Source organism: Hakea prostrata, chromosome 3 (genome assembly GCF_041222555.1).
Source record: "Hakea prostrata isolate BN-2017 chromosome 3, UWA_Hpros_2, whole genome shotgun sequence".
Classification (NCBI taxonomy): domain Eukaryota; kingdom Viridiplantae; phylum Streptophyta; class Magnoliopsida; order Proteales; family Proteaceae; genus Hakea; species Hakea prostrata.
This window is the reverse complement of record NC_142602.1, coordinates 12,759,394-12,779,053: the sequence shown is the minus strand read 5'-3', so window position 1 is coordinate 12,779,053 and position 19,660 is coordinate 12,759,394. Positions and strand designations below refer to the sequence as shown.

The 19,660-nt window shown below is 40.3% G+C and overlaps 1 protein-coding gene across 1 annotated transcript in view; it reads right to left on the bottom strand.

Moving 5' to 3' along the window:
• Positions 1-1,675: 1,675 nt before the first annotated feature.
• The window catches only part of SIK1 (Protein kinase superfamily protein), a 28,905-nt gene continuing 10,920 nt past the window's right edge, over positions 1,676-19,660 (bottom strand). Inside the window, exons 12-18 of the mRNA XM_089149071.1 lie at positions 17,029-17,163; positions 16,811-16,946; positions 15,794-15,941; positions 4,400-4,613; positions 3,601-3,801; positions 3,424-3,509; positions 1,676-2,963 (exon numbers count right to left, since the gene is read on the bottom strand). Of these exons, the coding sequence (XP_089005197.1) occupies positions 2,864-2,963; positions 3,424-3,509; positions 3,601-3,801; positions 4,400-4,613; positions 15,794-15,941; positions 16,811-16,946; positions 17,029-17,163 (1,020 nt within the window). The 3' untranslated portion in view covers positions 1,676-2,863. The remainder of the gene's footprint in view (positions 2,964-3,423; positions 3,510-3,600; positions 3,802-4,399; positions 4,614-15,793; positions 15,942-16,810; positions 16,947-17,028; positions 17,164-19,660) is intronic.

Here is a 19,660-nt window from a genome sequence, read left to right as displayed (position 1 = left end):
TAGCATTCAATATATATATATGCTTGCATTATAGTGTGTGAATTGTATCATTCAGGAAGTACATGCCTGTACCAGTCAAGATTATAAGATTATAGTGTCGTTGTTCCTCACAATGTGCCACATTGATTTAAAGCGCTAGTTGGCTATTTTGCATTTTGGGGTTCGAAACGTCTCTGATCTTTCTTTACTGAAATTCCATTACGTAAATTGAATATAGGTATGTTTGTTCATGTTGGAAGGAAGGATTCTACAGTGAAGCTCTGGGAAGTTGGAACTCTGGGAGACTCAGCCAAGCTCACTTCCCTCCCTAGTGACTTATCCAAGATCACAGGACTTCGAATACCACCAGCCCAAAAGAGTAAAAACATCTGACTTCGCCGTCAGTTGCTGGCGTAGGAAATACTCCAGCTTCAATTGTCACGGCTTCCATGCATGCTTCAAATGCTTCCAAGCCTGAGTTGCAAGGATTTTGTAACCATGAATTCTAGGATTTCAACACAAAAGGTATCAAGTCCGGCCAATTTTAGGTGCTACAACCTTTTACTAGCAGTCCGAATTGACCCACACCGCACGGTCGATCTACGCAATGAAACGTTCTTGATAGGATATGGAAAAACAATTGGACGACCCTGCTTCATCGATCAATTTCATTCTCTTTTTTCTTTCTGGAATTGGAATCTTAAGGATGAGTAACTACAAAAAATAACAATCATAGAAAAGAGCTTTCAGACACTGTCATCATCTTACCGTCCACTAGGGTTTATGAACCCAGAAAGTCATTGTTTGACATGAACCTACTGCTATCCTCGATGAAGATGTGGAACTCTCTTTGCCTCCTTGCTTCGTCATGTTCGGGTAGGAGATTTCGCCAAAGGGAAGCTTAACAAGGTAATCGAACCCAGAATCCACTCTAAAAGACCACGTTAGATTAGAACGTGTTGACGTTGCCTGAGAAGAAGGAAGTGTTCATGCCGTGGCTGGAGTGTGAAGCTGTGTAGAAATGGAGCCGGACGAATTTCATGCCGTTTGGAACAGGGAAGGTGTAGTTGTACTGAGAGGTTGAGAGGCGAGCAGTCATTTAAGGAACCATGCAAACAGAAGAAGCTTGGGTGGTAGCTGTGGATTTGGTGGTTGTCAAGGAAGGAAATGGACCAAATTCAGAGATGTTGTTTGAGCCGCAGCTGAGAGGGATCATCTCAGTTGAATGGTAGGGTGAAGAAAAATTAGAATCATCAGGGCTGGGAGCGGTTGACCGAGCCCAAGTCTTTGTAAGCCAATTGATGGGGAAATTGCTTGGTTTCATCTGCAGAGAACGGGTTGAGATCGAAATCTCAACTACCGTTTACAGCACTGAAGTTCGCACTGAAGTCGAACTTGATTGATGGATGCGTTGCCTGTGAATTTAGATTTTTCTGTGTCACTTCTTACTTTTCAACGAAAAACAAAAAGTCAAAGTCACTGTTTTAGACTAGTCACTGAAATCTCTCTTTTCTACGGTAAAGGAGTTTATTAGGGGGGACAAGAGCCCAAGACATCCTGAGACAAGCCAAGCAGGGACAGACCAAACCATCCTACTTGTCAAGGATAGGGCCTTCCTAGCTAGACAATCGGCTACCCAGTGGTATCTCTTTCATACTTCTTATATGTGGTATCTCTTCTACCTATTTAGCAAGATCAGTTGGGCTTGTTAGGTTAATGTGGCTCCATCGTGCATGCAGAGTGCTTGAAATAACTTGGTATTTTATTTACCATAAGATAGACCCCATTGCACGCTCATTCAAAGTTTATCGAAGCTTTAAGGTATATTATAGTATTCTGGTCAAATTCTGCTTGGTTCAATAGGTGGAAGTTGGATGACCCCGTAGCTTATGAAAATATGCGTTACTGCATCGGACTGTTAATGTTAAACAGTTGCTCCAGCTTATATTCACATCCAGCCTCGTTGATTACGTTGCACAATTGCTGTTGATCAAACTCTCACTAATCCAAGTTATCTGGGTTGTTATGTTGAACAACCCCTGTTGCACAAGCAGACATTTGAACCCTGCTATATTTATAGGGCCGATGATATTAACCTGTTGAAACTTTTGTTGCTGCTACTGTAGGGAGATACCCAACAATACTTGTTTTCCCCTTTATATTCTTTTGTAGTGGCTAAGAAGTGGACATAGATGATGCAGCCTTACGGAAACGAATTTGAGGGAAAAAACCCAGAAGAGAAAGAGAAGAGGGGGGGATTCTTGGTGCATGTAAGACAACTACAGTGGAATTTGTATAAAGCATGAGACACTAGTACATGAGGAATGAGATAGATTAATCAGCCTTTCGCTCCTACTTCATGTTACATTAAGGGGGGGAATTCTGGGTGCATGTAAGACAACTACAGGGGAATTTGTATAAAGCATAAAGCATGAGACACTAGTACATGAGGAATGAGATAGATTAATCAGCCTTTCGCTCCTACTTCATGTTACATTAAGGTGAACTGTTTTGTTTCTTTCGATTCACAAAGACACGTTAATAAGCAGTAAACTCGTGAAGCCATTACCCCAGAATTCACAACAACAAAAAAAAATTATAAAAAAAAAAAGGAAGAAGAAGAAGAAGAAAGAAAGAAAGAAGAAGAAAAGAAGAGAAAGGAAAGAACGAAAGCAGGCACCCAGCAAACCCCAGTATTAAACATGGCTTAGACGCGAATTTCTTCCTCTCTCTCTCTCTCCCCCCCCCCCCCCCCCTTTTCTCCTTTTTCTCTTATTTTTTCAACAATTCCATCACTCTGAAACTATTTTATGCTATCTATTAATTTAAAGATGGAAAACAAAATTGAACCGAGTGGCCACCACTCTCTTGATATCAACAATAACTATAACCTTAGAATTGTTCGAAGAGTATCACATAGGTTCTGAATTGTTTGTTGCTCTTGCGTTGCTTGCAGCTCCTGGAGAGGCATCTCCTCATAACACCTGCAAGACAAATGTCTAGTGAGAGGTAACAACATGGAAGACAACTGCTAATTGGCTGACGCACTGCCAATGAAGTGCAAGTGTCCCAGCAGTCATGGCATTAACTCTCCTGCCTTTACCTTGCACCTGAAGTCACTCCCTCAATCCTCCCTGCTTTCTAGTAGCTAAATTAGGTCCCATTGGGTACCGTTAGCTTGTTAGACCACATGGTTTGAACAAAATGGCTCACAATATTGGTGAGGAACCACAAATGGTGGGCATAGATGCTTTCTTCAAGCCTTTAGAAAGGCTACCTGGACGGTTAAACTGCTATGGCCAGTGAAGAGCTTGGATTTATTGGCAAGAAAAGCAGAGACTTTTTCTCTTTTTCTCGTCTAATGGACTCCCTCTCAAAACACAACACACAAAATCCCTATCAAACCACAAATTCCAACTATAACCAGGGTAATTGAACATGTACATTTTATGGTAAGCCAATGCCTGTGCCAGATTCAAGAGTGTTGAACTTGAAGTTAGTCTTCGATATACGCTTGGCGGAAGAGGAATCTGCAGCAAATAAGGAGTGAGAGAGATGATAAAGCCCACAATAAATGGCTTGAACAAACAGAAAAGAGGAGAGAAGAAACAGGAATGAAACCTCATTTTGTCCCCTTCGGCCTTTTTTAGACTGACCATCACCACTAAAAAGCTCCTGTATGGCTTCCATTGCAATGGTACCACCATTACCCTGTTGTTTTCCCCCAAGCACATTATCCGACACCAGAGCAAGGGGAGATATGTCTGTCGCCCTCAAGAATGGTATGGGTACTGTATTGCCAGCAGCATAGATGGACCAAAGCTAAAAGAAAATGGATCCCAATAGTTAAGAATCTCAAATACAAAAATAGAAGATATTATTGTGGCACAAGAGACATTACCACCCGTGCATGGCATTCCCCCAGGAAAAAGGATGGCAAGAAAACAAGAGAAAAAGAGAGGGATATAAAGCACATGTGTGTTAAATCTGTTGTGTTTTACAGATTAATGTTTAAGGGGACAATTAACAACTAAAATATCAAAGGAGACTAGATTAACTAAAAAGAGAATAGAGAGAGGGGGCTGTGGAAAGGCATCTGATATTTGCACACTTCCCAAGGAAGAAGTAAATGAGCTTTCAAATCTGTTCTTGAATAATGAACAACTCATATACATGTACAAGTTAAGGGTCTAGTAAGGGTCTAAGCTTTTTCAAGAAACCCAAAAGAACATGCCCCTAAGAGTAAATCTAACAATTATCTCTATGTGATAAATAGAACTAAGTGACTCTTAGGAATTTAGAAACATGAAAGTTCCAACAGTTCTTATAACCTTATTTTAAGCTTAAAAAAATCAGCCAATTCTTACAATTTGGTAATTACAACAGCATATGAGACCATGTACCTAGAACAAGAACAAACCTTATCTTGCAACGCAAAGGCTTTTTGACCAGTGCCACCCTTCTGCACTGTGCTACTGCCTCCTCCATCCTGTAGCTCAGAAAGATTTTCTGTCTTTTGGTTTTGCTCAGGAGACCGAAGATCAGAAGGCAACGATCCCAGCAGGGCTTGGGAATCAGAGTTTGGTTCTGCATCTCGGAAGCTGTTCACTGCAGCCTGTGTTGTACTTTCAGACCTGACAAAATATCCAAATCAGCCAGTGCACTCTTTGACCGTATGAGACAGGCAAATGCTTCAAGAAAACAATATTAGGTATCTGGAACAACAATATTCAAGTCAATCTAGAGTTCAATCCATATTTTAATTGTTTGATTGTGGGCATGTATTCGGCGCCCGGATGCGGTGATAAGTAGGCAAGGGTTCCCATGCCTTGGACGAGTACGGGTAAAGAAGCTAGTCCATAAACGTAGGATTAGATTGGCATCTTGGAACATAGGATCTTTAACTAATAAGAGCTTAGAATTGATAGATGTTACGAGGAGAAGAAGGATTAATGTAACTTGCATTCAAGAGACTAGATGGAAAGGTAAAAAAGCCAAAGTGTTGGATGACTTTAAACTTTGGTATACTGGGGATAAAACAAATAAAAATGGAGTAGATATAATAGTGGATAAAGATTTAAAAAATGATGTGGTGGATGTTAAAAGAGTGGGTTGATTATTGCTATCAAGCTTGTAATGGAGAAAGAATTTGTAAATATAATTTGTGCATATGCACCTCAAGTAGGATTAGATGAAAGTCTAAAGCTAGAATTTTGGGAAAATATGGATGGATTAATGCAAGGAATTCGTCAAGGAGAAAAGATTATCATAGGAGGTGATATAAATGGACATATTGGAAAAAAGATCAAAGAGGATTTGAGAGTGTACATGGAGGATATGGTTTTGGAGAAAGGAATGAGGAGGGGATTTCAATTTTAGATTTTGCTAATGCTTTTGATCTATCTATTACAAATACTTACTTCAAAAAGAGAGATGAGCATTTAATTACCTTCAAAAGTGGACAGCATAGAAGCCAAATAAATTCTTCCTAACTAGAAAGACTGATAGATTGTTGTGCAAGGATTGCAAGGTGACACCGGGGGAAAGCTTAACTTCACAACATAGACTAGTGGTCTTGGATATGTACTTAGTCCTAAGAACACATAAAAGGTCCAAGGTAAACTATCCCAGAATAAGATGGTGGAATTTGAAAGGAGAGTGCTCGAAAACCTTCGTTAATGAAGTAGTCAAACAAGGAATATTGGATCTTAAAAGGGATATCAATGCAATGTGGAATGAAATGGCTATGTGTATTAAGAAGGTGGCTAAAGATGTCCTAGGTGAATCAAAAGGAAGCTCCATTCTTGGTGGTGGGATAGTGAGGTTCAAGCTGCCATTAGGAATAAAAAAAACTAGATTTAAGACATGGCAAAGAACTAAGGATGTTGAGGATCTTCAAAGGTATAGGTTGGATAGAAATGAAGCTAAGAAAATTGCAGGAAAAGCAAGGGAAAAGAAGTATGAAGAGTAATACAATAAGTTAGGCACGAAGGAAGGGGAAAAATCTTTTTATAAGATAGCTAAGATGAGGGATAGGAAGAGTAGAGATCTTAACCATGTTAGATGTATTAAAAATGGGGAAGGTAAAGTTTTAGTTTGTGAGGACATTAAGAAAAGATGGGAAACCTATTTCTCTAGTTTACTAAATGAGCATTCTTCAAGCACTTATGATTCGGACGATTACACCTTTCACCAAGGCACCAATGTCCAAACTTATATACGTAGAATTTCGATGTCCGAAGTAAAAGAAGCTTTGAGGAAGATGAAACTCGGCAAGATACAAAGTCCTGATGAAATCCCAATTGAAGTATGGAAGAGCTCAGGAACCCATGGACTAGTTTGGTTGACTAAGTTGTTTAATAAGATTATGAGGACAGGGAAAATGCCAAATGAATTGAGGAGAAGCGTCATGGTTTCAATTCACAAAAATAAAGGAGATATTCAAGTTGTAATAATTATAGGGGCATTAGATTGATGAGCCATACGATGAAATTATGGGAGAGAATAATTGAAACCCGTTTGAGACACTTAACTACAGTTACAGAGAACCAATTTGGGTTTATGCCGGGAAGATCTACAACGGAGGCTATTTACCTAATTAGGAGACTTATGGAAAGGTATATAGAATGTAGGAAAGACCTTCATATGGTATTTATTGACCTAGAAAAAGCTTATGATAGAGTCCCTAGAGCGTTAATTTGGCAAGTACTAGAGAAAAGAAGTGTTGCAAGTAAATATGTAGATATAGTTAAGGATATGTATGATGGTTTGGTGACTAGTGTTAGAACAATGGGGGGGCAAAGTAATGAATTCCCGATAACAGTTGGGCTACACCAAGGGTCAATTTTAAACCCATATCTATTTGCTGGGGGGATGGGGGGAAAAAAAAAAACCCTAAAAAAGGGGGGGGGGGGGGGTGGGGTGGGGGGGGGGGTGTTGGGGGGGGGGGGGGGGGGGGGGGGGGGGAAAAAAAAAAAAAAAAAAGGGGGGGGGGGGGGTTGGAGTGAAAAAATTAAAAATAGAAAAAAGAAAAAAATAATTTTTTTTTTTTTTTTTTTGTTAGGGGGGGGTGGGGGGGGGGGGGGGGGGTAAAAAAAAAAAAAATGGGGTGTGTTTTTTTTTTTTTTTTTTTTTAAAAAAAAAAAAAAAAAAAAAGATGCAGAATTGAAGACATATTTACGAAAGAAGAAGCCCATTGGGTTAGGCCCATCAAAGGCCTAAAGTTGTCACCTGAATCAGCCCATGGCTTTCATGGGCTAGGGTTGTTTTAGTGGGTTAAAGTTAACCCACATATGTTGAACTTCATAGTCTAGACCTAAGCCTAAATCTAGTTTTTGGAAAGTCAATAAAAGGGGCTTTAGGTTGAAAATAAGAGAACTCATTGTCAAAGGAGTTCTCCTTTTGTCAAGAGTTAGGTAGTAGTTGAGTTATTAATAGGTAGGTGGTGTTAGCTAGTGGTTAGATATTGCCATTAATGTTTATGCCTCTTTAGAATGCTATATAAAGAGACTTATGTAAGTGTTGAAAAAACAATTTGTGAAATCAAATCAAATTGCTTGCTAGCATTCCTCCTCTTGGAGAACCCTTGTGTTTGATCAAGGTAGATTGGTGTTCGATCCAATCGATCCACCTTGCGGTGAGAAGCCCGGGTGTTACATGTTACTTTGTTGTCCTTATTGTTCTCTTAATTCTCTTATAGTGTTCCATCCATTCTTCTTTATAGCATACTGCTGTTTTGAAAACCTAGTTAGTCCTTGTTCTTAAACCAATATCCTTATTCTACCACTTCGGTTTTCAGCCTTCCATTATATCTGAATTTTATCTATCTTAAGTCTATCAAATCTGAAGTTGATTCCCTGTGAAAGGTCCTATTTGGCTACTGTTTTGATCATTCAAATACAGTACTACATTATTTGGTATCAAAGCCATGACAGGGAGTAAAAATTCTGGACCATCCAGTCCAACTAATCCTATGGCAGCAATGATGGAGATGGTTCAACAACTGAGCAACCAAATCACTGTGAACCAGAAGCAAATGGACGAGAGGTTCTCAGAAATGGAGGCCAAAGTTGCTGCCTCCACTCATGTTCCTCACCCTCCACTTGGTGAAGAATTCCATCCAGCTCATTCTATAGCCAATTTTCCTTCTCGAAGAAATATGGGGAGAGGACCCCAAAGGATTCCAGTTGTGCAACCAACTTTTGAGGAGCACCTACGAAGTTATTTTGCTGGAGAACAACCTACATTCAATAAGCATGTTGGTGACTCTCACAGGGTTAAGCTTGAACTCAAAGAATACTCGGGTAAGCATGATCCTTAAGTCTTTTATGATTGGTTGGCAGCATTGGATTGACTATTTTGATTGGTATGAACTCTCGGAGGTACGAAAGATGAAGTTAGCACGTACCAAGCTAGTTGGAGCTGCACGTGAATGGTGGAGAACTCACGAATATGAATTGGAAGATCGTGGTAGAGCTCCTACTACGTGGGAGGAAATGAAGGAAGAACTGAGAGAAAAGTACTTGTCATCTACTTTTCGATTGCGACTACAAGACAAGTTAAATTCTCTTCGCCAAGGGAACTTGTCAGTTGCAGAATATATGGAACAATTTGACTCTCTTTCTTCTCGTACAGAAATTCGAGAGAGGGAGATCCAAATCTTGTCACGTTTTAGATTGGGTTTACGGCCTGAAATCAATAGGGCCATTGGCGTTGTGGATGTAGAGAACGTGCGGGATTGTTTTGAAAAGGCCCTACGTGCGGAAGAATTATTGGCATCCAACAACAAAAGGTTTGGATACCAAGCCAGGGAGGCTAGGCGAAATTTTCCAGCACCAAAACCTACAACAACAACCCCTACTCAACCCACATTTCCTACCCGACAAGATAAGGGCAAGGCTCCCATGACTAGTGGCAGCCAAGCACAATGTTTTCACTGTCAAGAGGTTGGACATTATGCTAAATATTGCCCACACCGTCAAAAGATTAATGCTGTTGCTGAGATAGAAAAGTCAACAGAGGAAGAAGATCCTGATCTATTCCCATATCCACTCGATGATGGCGACTATGATGGAGCTGCATATGATGAGGATGATGCTAATAGAGGTGATGCTTATGGCATTCATATAGTAAGCCGCATCTTGGTGGCTGAAACCAAAGGAGAGGACTGGCGGCGCAATTGTATCTTCTACAGCCGTATGAAGTCTGGAGATAATACCGCTTTGGTGATAGTTGACAGTGGGAGCTGTGTCAACGTTACTTCAGACACCTTTGCGAAGAAAGCAAACTTGAAGGTGGAGAAGCACCCTCAACCATATCGGGTATCCTTGCTGAATGGGAATACTCTGGAGGTAAATCAACGGTGTTCCGTACCACTGAAGCTCCATCGATATGAGGAAGAGGTATGGTGTGATGTAATCCCTATGCATCTTATCGATGTTCTGTTTGGTCGACCATGGATGTATGATAATGATGTTATGGTCGGGGGGAAGAAAAACCAATGTGTATTCAAGTTCAAAGGACTTCACACTGTCCTCCACCCAGTCAATGTCCCAGCTGAAATGCGTCAACGGAGGTCCTTGAGGACCAACCAAAAGGGGACCAATGAAGCACAAAAGTTGTTGTCCATACCGCAAAAGAAGCTGCTGGTTGTTCCTCACAAGGAGTTCATTCACACTAGCCATGATACAGGGCTGGTATTGGCTCTTGTTACAAGGGTAGTCACGCCTCCACCTGAGGCAACATTCCCTCCACCCATCAAAGAGTTACTTTCTGATTTTTCTGATTTTTCTGATGTGGTTCCTGATGAGTTGCCTAATGAGCTACCTCCTATGCGCGATATTCAACATGCCATTGATTTGGTACCAGGTTCGGTGTTACCAAACCTACCGGCTTATCGCCTTAGCCCAACAGAGCACAATGAACTCAAAAGACAGGTGAATGAGTTGCTACATAAAGGATTCATTCAGGAGAGCTTAAGTCCATGTGCTGTACCAGCATTACTGACTCCAAAGAAGGATGGCTCATGGCGCATGTGTGTGGACAATAGAGCAATCAACAAGATTACAGTCAAGTATAGGTTTCCTATACCGCGGCTTGATGACATGTTGGACATGCTATCCGAGGCTAAGATCTTTTCTAAATTGGATCTTAGAAGTGGCTATCATCAAATTCGTATTCGGCCTGGAGATGAGTGGAAGACTGCCTTCAAGACCAAGGATGGACTATCCAAATGGAAAGTCATGCTTTTTGGTCTGACGAATGCACCTAGTACATTCATGAGGGTGATGACACAGGTACTCCGTCCTTTTATTGGTCAATTTTTGGTCGTATACTTTGATGATATATTGATCTACAGCAAGCATCCAGATGATCACATCGATCATCTACGGCAAGTCTTGAGAGTGCTTCGCCATGAGAAGCTATACATCAATCTCAAGAAATGCTCCTTTATGCTGCCAAAGGTTGTGTTCCTTGGTTTTATTGTTTCATCACAGGGGGTTGAAGCTGATCCAGAGAAGATAACAAGTATAACAGATTGGGCTACACCAAAGACAATCACTGAGGTTCGTAGTTTTCATGGACTTGCATCGTTTTACAGGAGATTCATTCGGAACTTTAGTGCAGTCATGGCACCTATTACCGAGTGTTTGAAGCAAGGCAAAGGTGAGTTCAAGTGGACAGCAGCGGCAACCAAAGCCTTTCATCTTATCAAGCAAAAGATGACAGAGGCTCCAATACTTCGCCTGCCAGATTTTGACTGTATATTTGAGGTAGCAACTGATGCCTCACATATTGGTCTAGGAGGTGTATTGATGCAAGGAGGGCACCCTATCGCTTTCTACAGCGAGAAACTCAATGATGCCAAGCGACGCTATTCGACATATGATCTAGAGCTCTATGTTGTTGTCCAGGTGTTACGCCATTGGAGACATTATCTCATCGGCAAAGAGTTCATTCTCTATACCGATCATGAGGCGCTGAAGTACCTACATTCACAGAAGTCGATAAGCAACAGGCACACTAAATGGGTTGCTTATCTCCAAGAGTTTGTGTTCGCAATGAAGTACAAGGCAGGAAAGGAGAATACGGTGGCTGATGCATTGAGTCGAAAAGTACTTACTCTTAGCACATTCTCAGCACATGCAGTTAGCATTGATCAGATACGTGATGAGTATGCATCTGACGAAGATTTCAACATGCCACACAAGGAGTTACAGCAAGGCAAGCAACATCATAAATACTCACTTCACGATGGGTATTTGTTTTTGGGAACTCGGTTATGCATTCCAAATTCTTCCCTACGACATCACATCATACGGGAGCTGCGGAGGTTTGGGAGGTCACTTTGGTAAGGATAAGACTATCATACAAGTTACCGATCGGTATTATTGGCCCCATATTGCAAAGGATGTTGATCATGTAATCAAGAGATGCAGAGTCTGTCAGCTAGCCAAGGGAACCAAGCAAAATACAGGTCTGTACTCACCATTACCAGTTCCTCATGCACCTTGGATTGATATTAGTATGGATTTCGTACTTGGGCTACCCTCCACAAAAGAGCGATCCGACTCCATCATGGTTGTGGTTGACCAATTCTCAAAGATGGCTCATTTTATACCATGTCGAAAGACCTTTGATGCATCTCACATTGCAAAGATATTCTTTAAGGAGGTTGTATGACTACATGGGCTACCAAGTAGCATTGTCTCAGATCGTGACGTCAAGTTCACGAGCTACTTTTGGAAGACATTGTGGCTGAAAAGTAACACAAAGTTACAGTTTTCAACCGCATTCTATCCACAAACTGACGGGCAAACAGAAGTGGTGAATCGAAGCTTGGGAAACTTACTGAGGTGTTTGGTTCGTGACTATGAGAAGACATGGCCGTCCATACTCGACATAGCTGAGTTTGCTTACAACAGCTCAGTTAATCGTACAACAGTCGTACTCCTTTTGAGATTCTACTTGGAGTTCAACCCCGACGGCCTATAGACCTCATTCCATTACCACCACAAGCACGCGTGAGTATTGAGGCTGACGAGTTTCTGCGCCAAATCACAAAGGTACATGTTGATGTTCGTCGAAGAATAGCTCTCAACAATGATGTCTACAAGGCTACAGCAGATCATCATCGACGATATGTGGAGTTTCAACCAGGAGACATGGTGATGGTTCGTGTCAACCCAGAAAGGTTCCAACATGGGGTCAACAACAAACTCCATCCAAAGAAGATGGGTCCATACAAGGTGCTGAAACGCATTGGACCAAATGCTTATGTACTCGAGCTACCAGAAGAAATGAACATAAGCAATGTCTTCAACGTGGCTGACTTACATCTTTACGTAGGACACCACTCTGATGATGGAGACACTGAACAAATGTTGAGGCTGCCCCAACTCAAGCCACCAATCACTGACATCATTGAAGAGGTTTTGGATGACTCTTACAAAACCACTCGTCGTGGCACTGGATACCATGCTTTCCTCGTCAAATGGAAGAATCGTCCATGACATGATAGTACTTGGATTCATGCTGATGATTTCAAAAAACTCGATCCCGATTTGTATGAACGTTACATGTCCATTCATTCGTCGGAGACGAATGTTTTCAAGCCGGGGAGAGTTGATGCAGAATTGAAGACACATTTACGAAAGAAGAAGCCCATTTGGTTAGGCCCATCAAAGGCCTAAAGTTGTCACCTGAATCAGCCCATGGCTTTCATGGGCTAGGGTTGTTTTAGTGGGTTAAAGTTAACCCACATATGTTGAACTTCATAGTCTAGACCTAAGCCTAAATCTAGTTTTTGGAAAGTCAATAAAAGGGGCTTTAGGTTGAAAATAAGAGAACTCATTGTCAAAGGAGTTCTCCTTTTGTCAAGAGTTAGGTAGTAGTTGAGTTATTAATAGGTAGGTGGTGTTAGCTAGTGGTTAGATGTTGCCATTAATGTTTATGTCTCTTTAGAATGCTATATAAAGAGACTTATGTAAGTGTTGAAAAAACAATTTGTGAAATCAAATCAAATTGCTTGCTAGCATTCCTCCTCTTTGAGAACCCTTGTGTTTGATCAAGGTAGATTGGTGTTCGATCCAATCGATCCACCTTGCGGTGAGAAGTCCGGGTGTTACATGTTACTTTGTTGTCCTTATTGTTCTCTTAATTCTCTTATAGTGTTCCATCCATTCTTCTTTATAGCATACTGCTGTTTTGAAAACCTAGTTAGTCCTTGTTCTTAAACCAATATCCTTATTCTACCACTTTGGTTTTCAGCCTTCCATTATATCTGAATTTTATCTATCTTAAGTCTATCAAATCTGAAGTTGATTCCCTGTGAAAGGTCCTATTTGGCTACTGTTTTGATCATTCAAATACAGTACTACATTAAGAGGAGATTTAGAGGATGAGGTTTCCCAAAGAATTAAACTAGGGTGGATGAAGTGGAGAGGTGCGTCTGGGGTCTTATGTAATCGGCGTATTCCATTAAAGCTTAAAGGAAAATTTTATAGGATCGTTGTTTGACCAGCTATGATGTACGGTGCAGAGTGTTGGCTGTTAAAAAGAATCATATAGATAAACTCAGTGTAGCAGAAATGAGGATACTAAGATGGATGAGTGGCAAAACTAGGATGGATAAGATAAGAAATGATCATATTCGAGTTGGTCTGGGAGTTGCTCCCATAAGTGATAAGTTTCGAGAAAGTCATTTGAGATGGCACGGTCACGTTCAACGGAGACCTATAAATGCCCCTGTATGGAGAAGTGATATAATCCATATTGAAGGAACTAGAAGAGCTAGGGATAGACCTAAGATAACCTTAGGAGAAGTGGTGAGAAAGGATATGTATAGCTTAGGCCTTGTATCTAGCATGGCCTCGAACAAGACTGATTGGAGGGCAAGAATCCATGTAGCCGACCCCATTTAGTTGGGACAAGGCTTATTGTTGTTGTAGAGTTTTTTTGCATCACAAAATAGGACAAGAGGCAACGTATTTTATATTCTAATTTCCATATCAAAAGGAGATGAACCAGTTTTCTACTTATAGCTATCAGAATAGCAGGACTAAATTTTCTGCTCTGGTATCTAAGGGAAAAAAAGAGAGGCTAGCAATACAACCACATTAGGCTTGCTATGTTTGGAGGTACAAAGCATGAAGAAAACTGTTCAGGTAAAACCAATATAAACTTATGCTTTATTATCTGGTAAAATAGAGATCTAATATTTCAAGTTTGACTAGGAAGGTTTATTTTCAGTTCAAAATAAAACTAATATATTTCTGGTTTCGTAAGCTGGTCAAGTTTTTTGTGCCATGAAATTCAGAGTAATTATATGCATTTGGAAATTGGTCGAAGCTTGCAGCTTAAGATTATAGTCCTTTCTTTGGTCTAAAGGCTCTTCCTTTATATCCAAATTGTCCTTCGGTAGTACCAAGGAGTTACTACTTACTCCACTTGTAATATATTTACAGCTGCCATTTAGCGAAGAGTTATTTAGAATCAAAGACTGTTGCATTAAGATTTATTATATTATGTAATAATAAAATTCTTCTTTTACTTCCATGTTCTCTGAAGATCAAGGTATAGCCAAAAAACGGACCTAGACAGATGAGCATAGTTCAAATTTCAATGAGATGAGCTGAAATTCTGGCTAAATCTTGATCTACCAGGAAACCATGACAAAAACTATGGGTTAGTTCAAAATCCCAGGTTTCGACAATATTTCAAAATTTTCAGTAGTTTCGACCAATGTTTCGGAAACTTTGATAGTTTCGGCCAATAATTGCAAGTCATGACCAGTTTAAACCAACCCAATTTCAGCAGTTTCAAAGAGTTTCGACCATTTTCGATGGTCTTGACCACCCATATCTCGAGTTTTACTCCCAAAATTCCCTGGTTTCAACCCATCACAGCCATATGTCAGTTTCTGGCTGGTCAAAACCAGACTCGAAACCAAGATCTTGATCCTTGTAAATGAGGTAAGCAGTAAGCTACACTAGCAAACCTACAAAATGCTAAAATCTAAGTGAATCAGAAACCAAACGGGTAGACCTACAAAATGCTAAAATCTAAGTGAATCAGAAACCAAACGGGTAGAGAACTACCAAACCAATGAGGATAGTATATGCAAGGTTTGAAGTACTGGTACCACGCATTGTATTGGTGGGGTGGTTCACAGAGCAAAAACAGGAATACAAAAGCAAATACATAACATGTATTTCACGTAAAAATTACAAAAGATAACAAAATGTGTAAAACAAGAAAATTGCATCAAATTGAAATCATATAGCATAAGTCTGCATGGGACCTCATGGGTGGGATCAGCTGAGAATACCCCAACCTAATCCGACTATGCCAGGCCTGTGCTCTCAGGTATGGGTCCCATGCTGGGTCTTGGTTCTCAGAAACTCAACCCCAATTCTTCAAACACCCCCCCCCCCCAAAACACAAAGAAATTAAAAAAGAAAAAGAAGGAAAAGAAAGCAAGAGAGAGAGAGAGAGAGAAAGCCAGTTGCAAGTGCCTAAAATCTCAGTTGAACACATAAACCAGGGTCCAAGCTGCATGATCCACCAACAAAGACTGTAAGATCTGAAACCGGTAACCAGAACAAGTAAAACAAATGTGGGTTGGGGTCAGATATTCGATCTAGTTAGCTCATTATGACAAATTAATAATAACTTGTCTATTCAATACTCAATGTTAGCTAAACCATATTTTCTGAAGCATAATGGATCTCTTAATGTTAGAAATCAGATATCCATGGTATCTCAGAACAAGATGCACAAGTGCATTATCAGAAGCAAACATGAAGTACCATACCACAGTTTTGTTGTTTTGTATCCAGCCACACTTAAGAAGGGGCCTTCCGAATTTTTACGAGCATCTGTAGACTCTTTAATGTTGGAAATTGGAGGCGCTGGCTCGTCGACGTCTACTGCACTGTGAATGACTACAGTTCCAAAGTCACCTGTTAGACATAGATATTAGTATCAAAAGTATTATCCACTCAAAATATTAGGTATCAACATTTATCCAGGGAAAATGCCTTATCTATTAATTTAGAGAGAAGAAAACCAGAAAAAAATGCATACAGATTACTATTTAATTCAACTCTCTTTTTCTTTACAAGTAACAACTTTTGAATGACTTTCATAGAATAACGAAATAGACAAAGCAACAGACAGCCCAACATTTAAGCGCAACTGCAACTCAGGGACAAGCAACTAATCACTTAAGCAAGTATTAATCAGCATCAATCTCATATAGAAACTACAATGGAGAAGAAAAGGAGAGAAGCAACACTTTTCAACCAAAACATGTCTCTAACAAGAAGCTACCCAAATACGGGCGCACCTACATGTATATGTCAGATAACTTAAAGACAGAACAAAGACTCTTCTGGGCCATGGAAGTAAAACTGACTTCACATCATTCTCCCAACATGCATAACCCAATATGTTTTTAAGGAGGAGCTCTATGCTCGATACTAAAGGATGGAAGATAGAATTGACTCACAACATTAACTACCCTTTTTTGGGTAAAACAACAGCAACTAACTCAGTTGACACTATGATATTATAACTCTACTTGTAATATCTTGTTATAACTACTTCATCAGGTCTAGAACACCAGAAGCTGAAAACTAAGAATAAATACAAACACCGGCACCCAAAAAATAAGATAAAAGTATCTCAACTGAACTTTCTTTTCCAGTATTACTTGTCTATTCACCATAAGGCTAGTATATCTAACTACAGTATTTAGACTAAAAAATATTGCCATGATACCATGCAAGATCAAATATATTAAATAGAAAAGTACATTTCATGATTATACCTTCTCCAGGATGTTCCACACCCGGTAGATGATGCTTCAATGAGCTCGAACCCTGAAGTCCAATGTTCTGTGGTCTTGATGGAACAGTGTCTCCGTAGTCTTCATTTAATTTCAGACTTCTCTTTTCCTCTAAAAGCTGATCAGATTAAACAAATTAATACAGAGAAGGCCAGCTTTGAGAATAAAACATAGTACCAAATAAAAGGAAGATGACATACACCCTCTCGTGCTATAATGGTGCCTGGAACCTGATTTTGTTCTTGTGCAGCCAATGAAGCTCTTATTTGCTTCGCTTTTTCAATTTTTGGCAACATTGAAGTAGCTCCCCATTTGCATTTCTCAATGAATTTATGCTGTGTTTCAAAATTTTATAGACCAAAAATTGTAAATTAGATCTGAAGTATCATAGCTAGGCATAAACCACTGAAGCAATCCTAAATATTTTAGACCACCTTACAACAACAAGCAGCCTTGTCCCAACTAAATGGGGTCAGCTACATGGATTCTTGCCCTCCAATCAGTTCTATTCGAGGCCATGCTAGATACAAGGCCTAAGCTATACATATCCTTTCTCACCACTTCTCCTAAGGTTATCTTAGGTCTACCCCAGCTCTTCTAATTCCTTCAATATGGATTATATCACTTCTCCGTACAGAGGCATTTATAGGTCACCGTTGAATGTGGCCGTGCCACCTCATACGACTTTCTCGAAGCTTATCATTTATGGGAGCAACTTCCAGACCAACTCTAATATGATCATTTCTTATCTTATCCATCCTAGTTTTGCCACTCATCCATCTTAGCATCTTCATTTCTGCTACACTGAGTTTATCTATATGATTCTTTTTAACAGCCCAACACTCTGCACCGTACATCATAGCTGGTCGAACAACGGTCCTATAAAATTTTCCTTTAAGCTTTAATGGAATACGCCAATCACATAAGACCCCGGACGCACCTCTCCACTTCATCCACCCTATTTTAATTCTTTGGGAAACCTCATCCTTTAAATCACCTCTTTTACTTATGATTGAACCTAGGTACCTAAAGCAAAAAGCAATCACTCTAAGGAATCTCTTTATCGTCAAGTATTACCACCTCATCATCTGCCCAATCATGACTAAAGTTACAAACTAGATATTCTGTCTTCGATCTACTAAGTTTAAAGCCTTTTGATTCCAAAGCTACTCTCCATGATTCTAATTTGGTATTTTAGACCACCTTAATTAGTGAAATTCAATATTGCATTAGAAAAAAACCAAAAAAAAAAAAAAAACAACCAACAACAACAACACCACCTTCATGGCTAATATGAATGGGGACAGAATTTTGCGAGACCATCATTTAACAAACAGTAAAAAGGCAGGCAGCAGAGTTTAGCAAAATAACCATATCACTAATCCAAGATCAAACCTCTCCTAAGACATTCTAGCACCTCATAAATATCTTCAAACCCTCAGATATTGAGCACCAAACCTGATATGAATCATGACAACAAGGGAGAATTTATTAATAAGTGATTTAAAACAAGGAATCAGGCCAATTCCCAACCTGCTGGATCAGATCTAACCAGAATACACTTGAGAGAGAGAGAAATGGCATTTCCTCCTCCGATAACTTTTTGCTGCAATAGCCTTGTAACAATATTAAACCACAACAGACTCCAACTTTATGATGTGTATCACTGTCTAGTAAGAGGTCCATAAATGGCTTCTTCAGAAATCTGCAATGTTTTCTTTTGTACAAGAAGACATGCATACCAAGAGGTCTTGATGTGAACACAAAGACCCCCCACCCAGCTGAAGCTACAAGTGGGGCCCATGATGACTTCAAGAAGCTACCCTAAGCTGGCCAAACCTCATTTGAGGGGTATTTTGGGTATTTTGCCCCCCTTTCATTTCAGGAATTGATTTTAGAAATCTTCAAAATTATAGTCGAGTTCAAGTTTGCAATTTGAGTTGAGTTTGGCTTTGTTTGGAGAGTTTTATTTTGAGTTTAAGTCATTTTGAATGAGTTCCAAGTGAATGGAAATTAGTAAGTTGAGATAAGATTCCTTATCTTATCTGATAGGAGTTACTTTAGTATTAAGAGTCTAGTCCAAGATGTAATTGGATCCTTATCTGTTCAGGAGTACCAAAGTTGAGCCAGAGTCTTTCTTTTAAGGCTATAAATAGCCTCTTCATGCAATGTTATTTTCACAATGAATTGATTTACTGAATTGAATGTTTTGCCAACAGGTGGCAGGGTTCCTTTGAGGGGGACTCTACAGCTGTTTACTGAGCATTCTAGTCTCCCCACATTCAAGCATTCAAGTTCCAATTTCAGTAGTGCAAGTCCATCAAGCTTCTTCAACTTTCAAGCTATGACTCCAGCAATTCCAAGTAAGTAGAAGACCCCACTCCCAATCCCAGCCTTCCCCCTCCTTACGCATAGCTCTACACCCCGCACCTCTTCCAAGTTCCATCGTAGCCTCCTAACCTTTCCCTCCCCATCGCAAATAACCCCTGCCCCCTCCCCTTCAGTTACCTTCAAGCCTAGCCCCTCCCGTAGTCACCGTAACCCTCCCCCTTTTCCCCTCTTCCTCGTGGCAGCAACATCCTACCCCCACTAGGAAACCCTCAGTCTCAGCTCTTCTCAAGCCCCCTCCCCCCCACCCCCCCCCCAACCCTCCCCCTTTTCCCCTCTTCCTCGTGGCAGCAACATCCTACTCCCACTAGGAAACCCTCAGTCTCAGCTCTTCTCAAGCTCCTTCCACCAACACCACCCCCCCCCCCCCCCCAAAAAAAAAAAATATTGCATGAGCCTCGAGGGATTAACCCTACTGTTATTTTCTGCAATTCAGCCCCACTT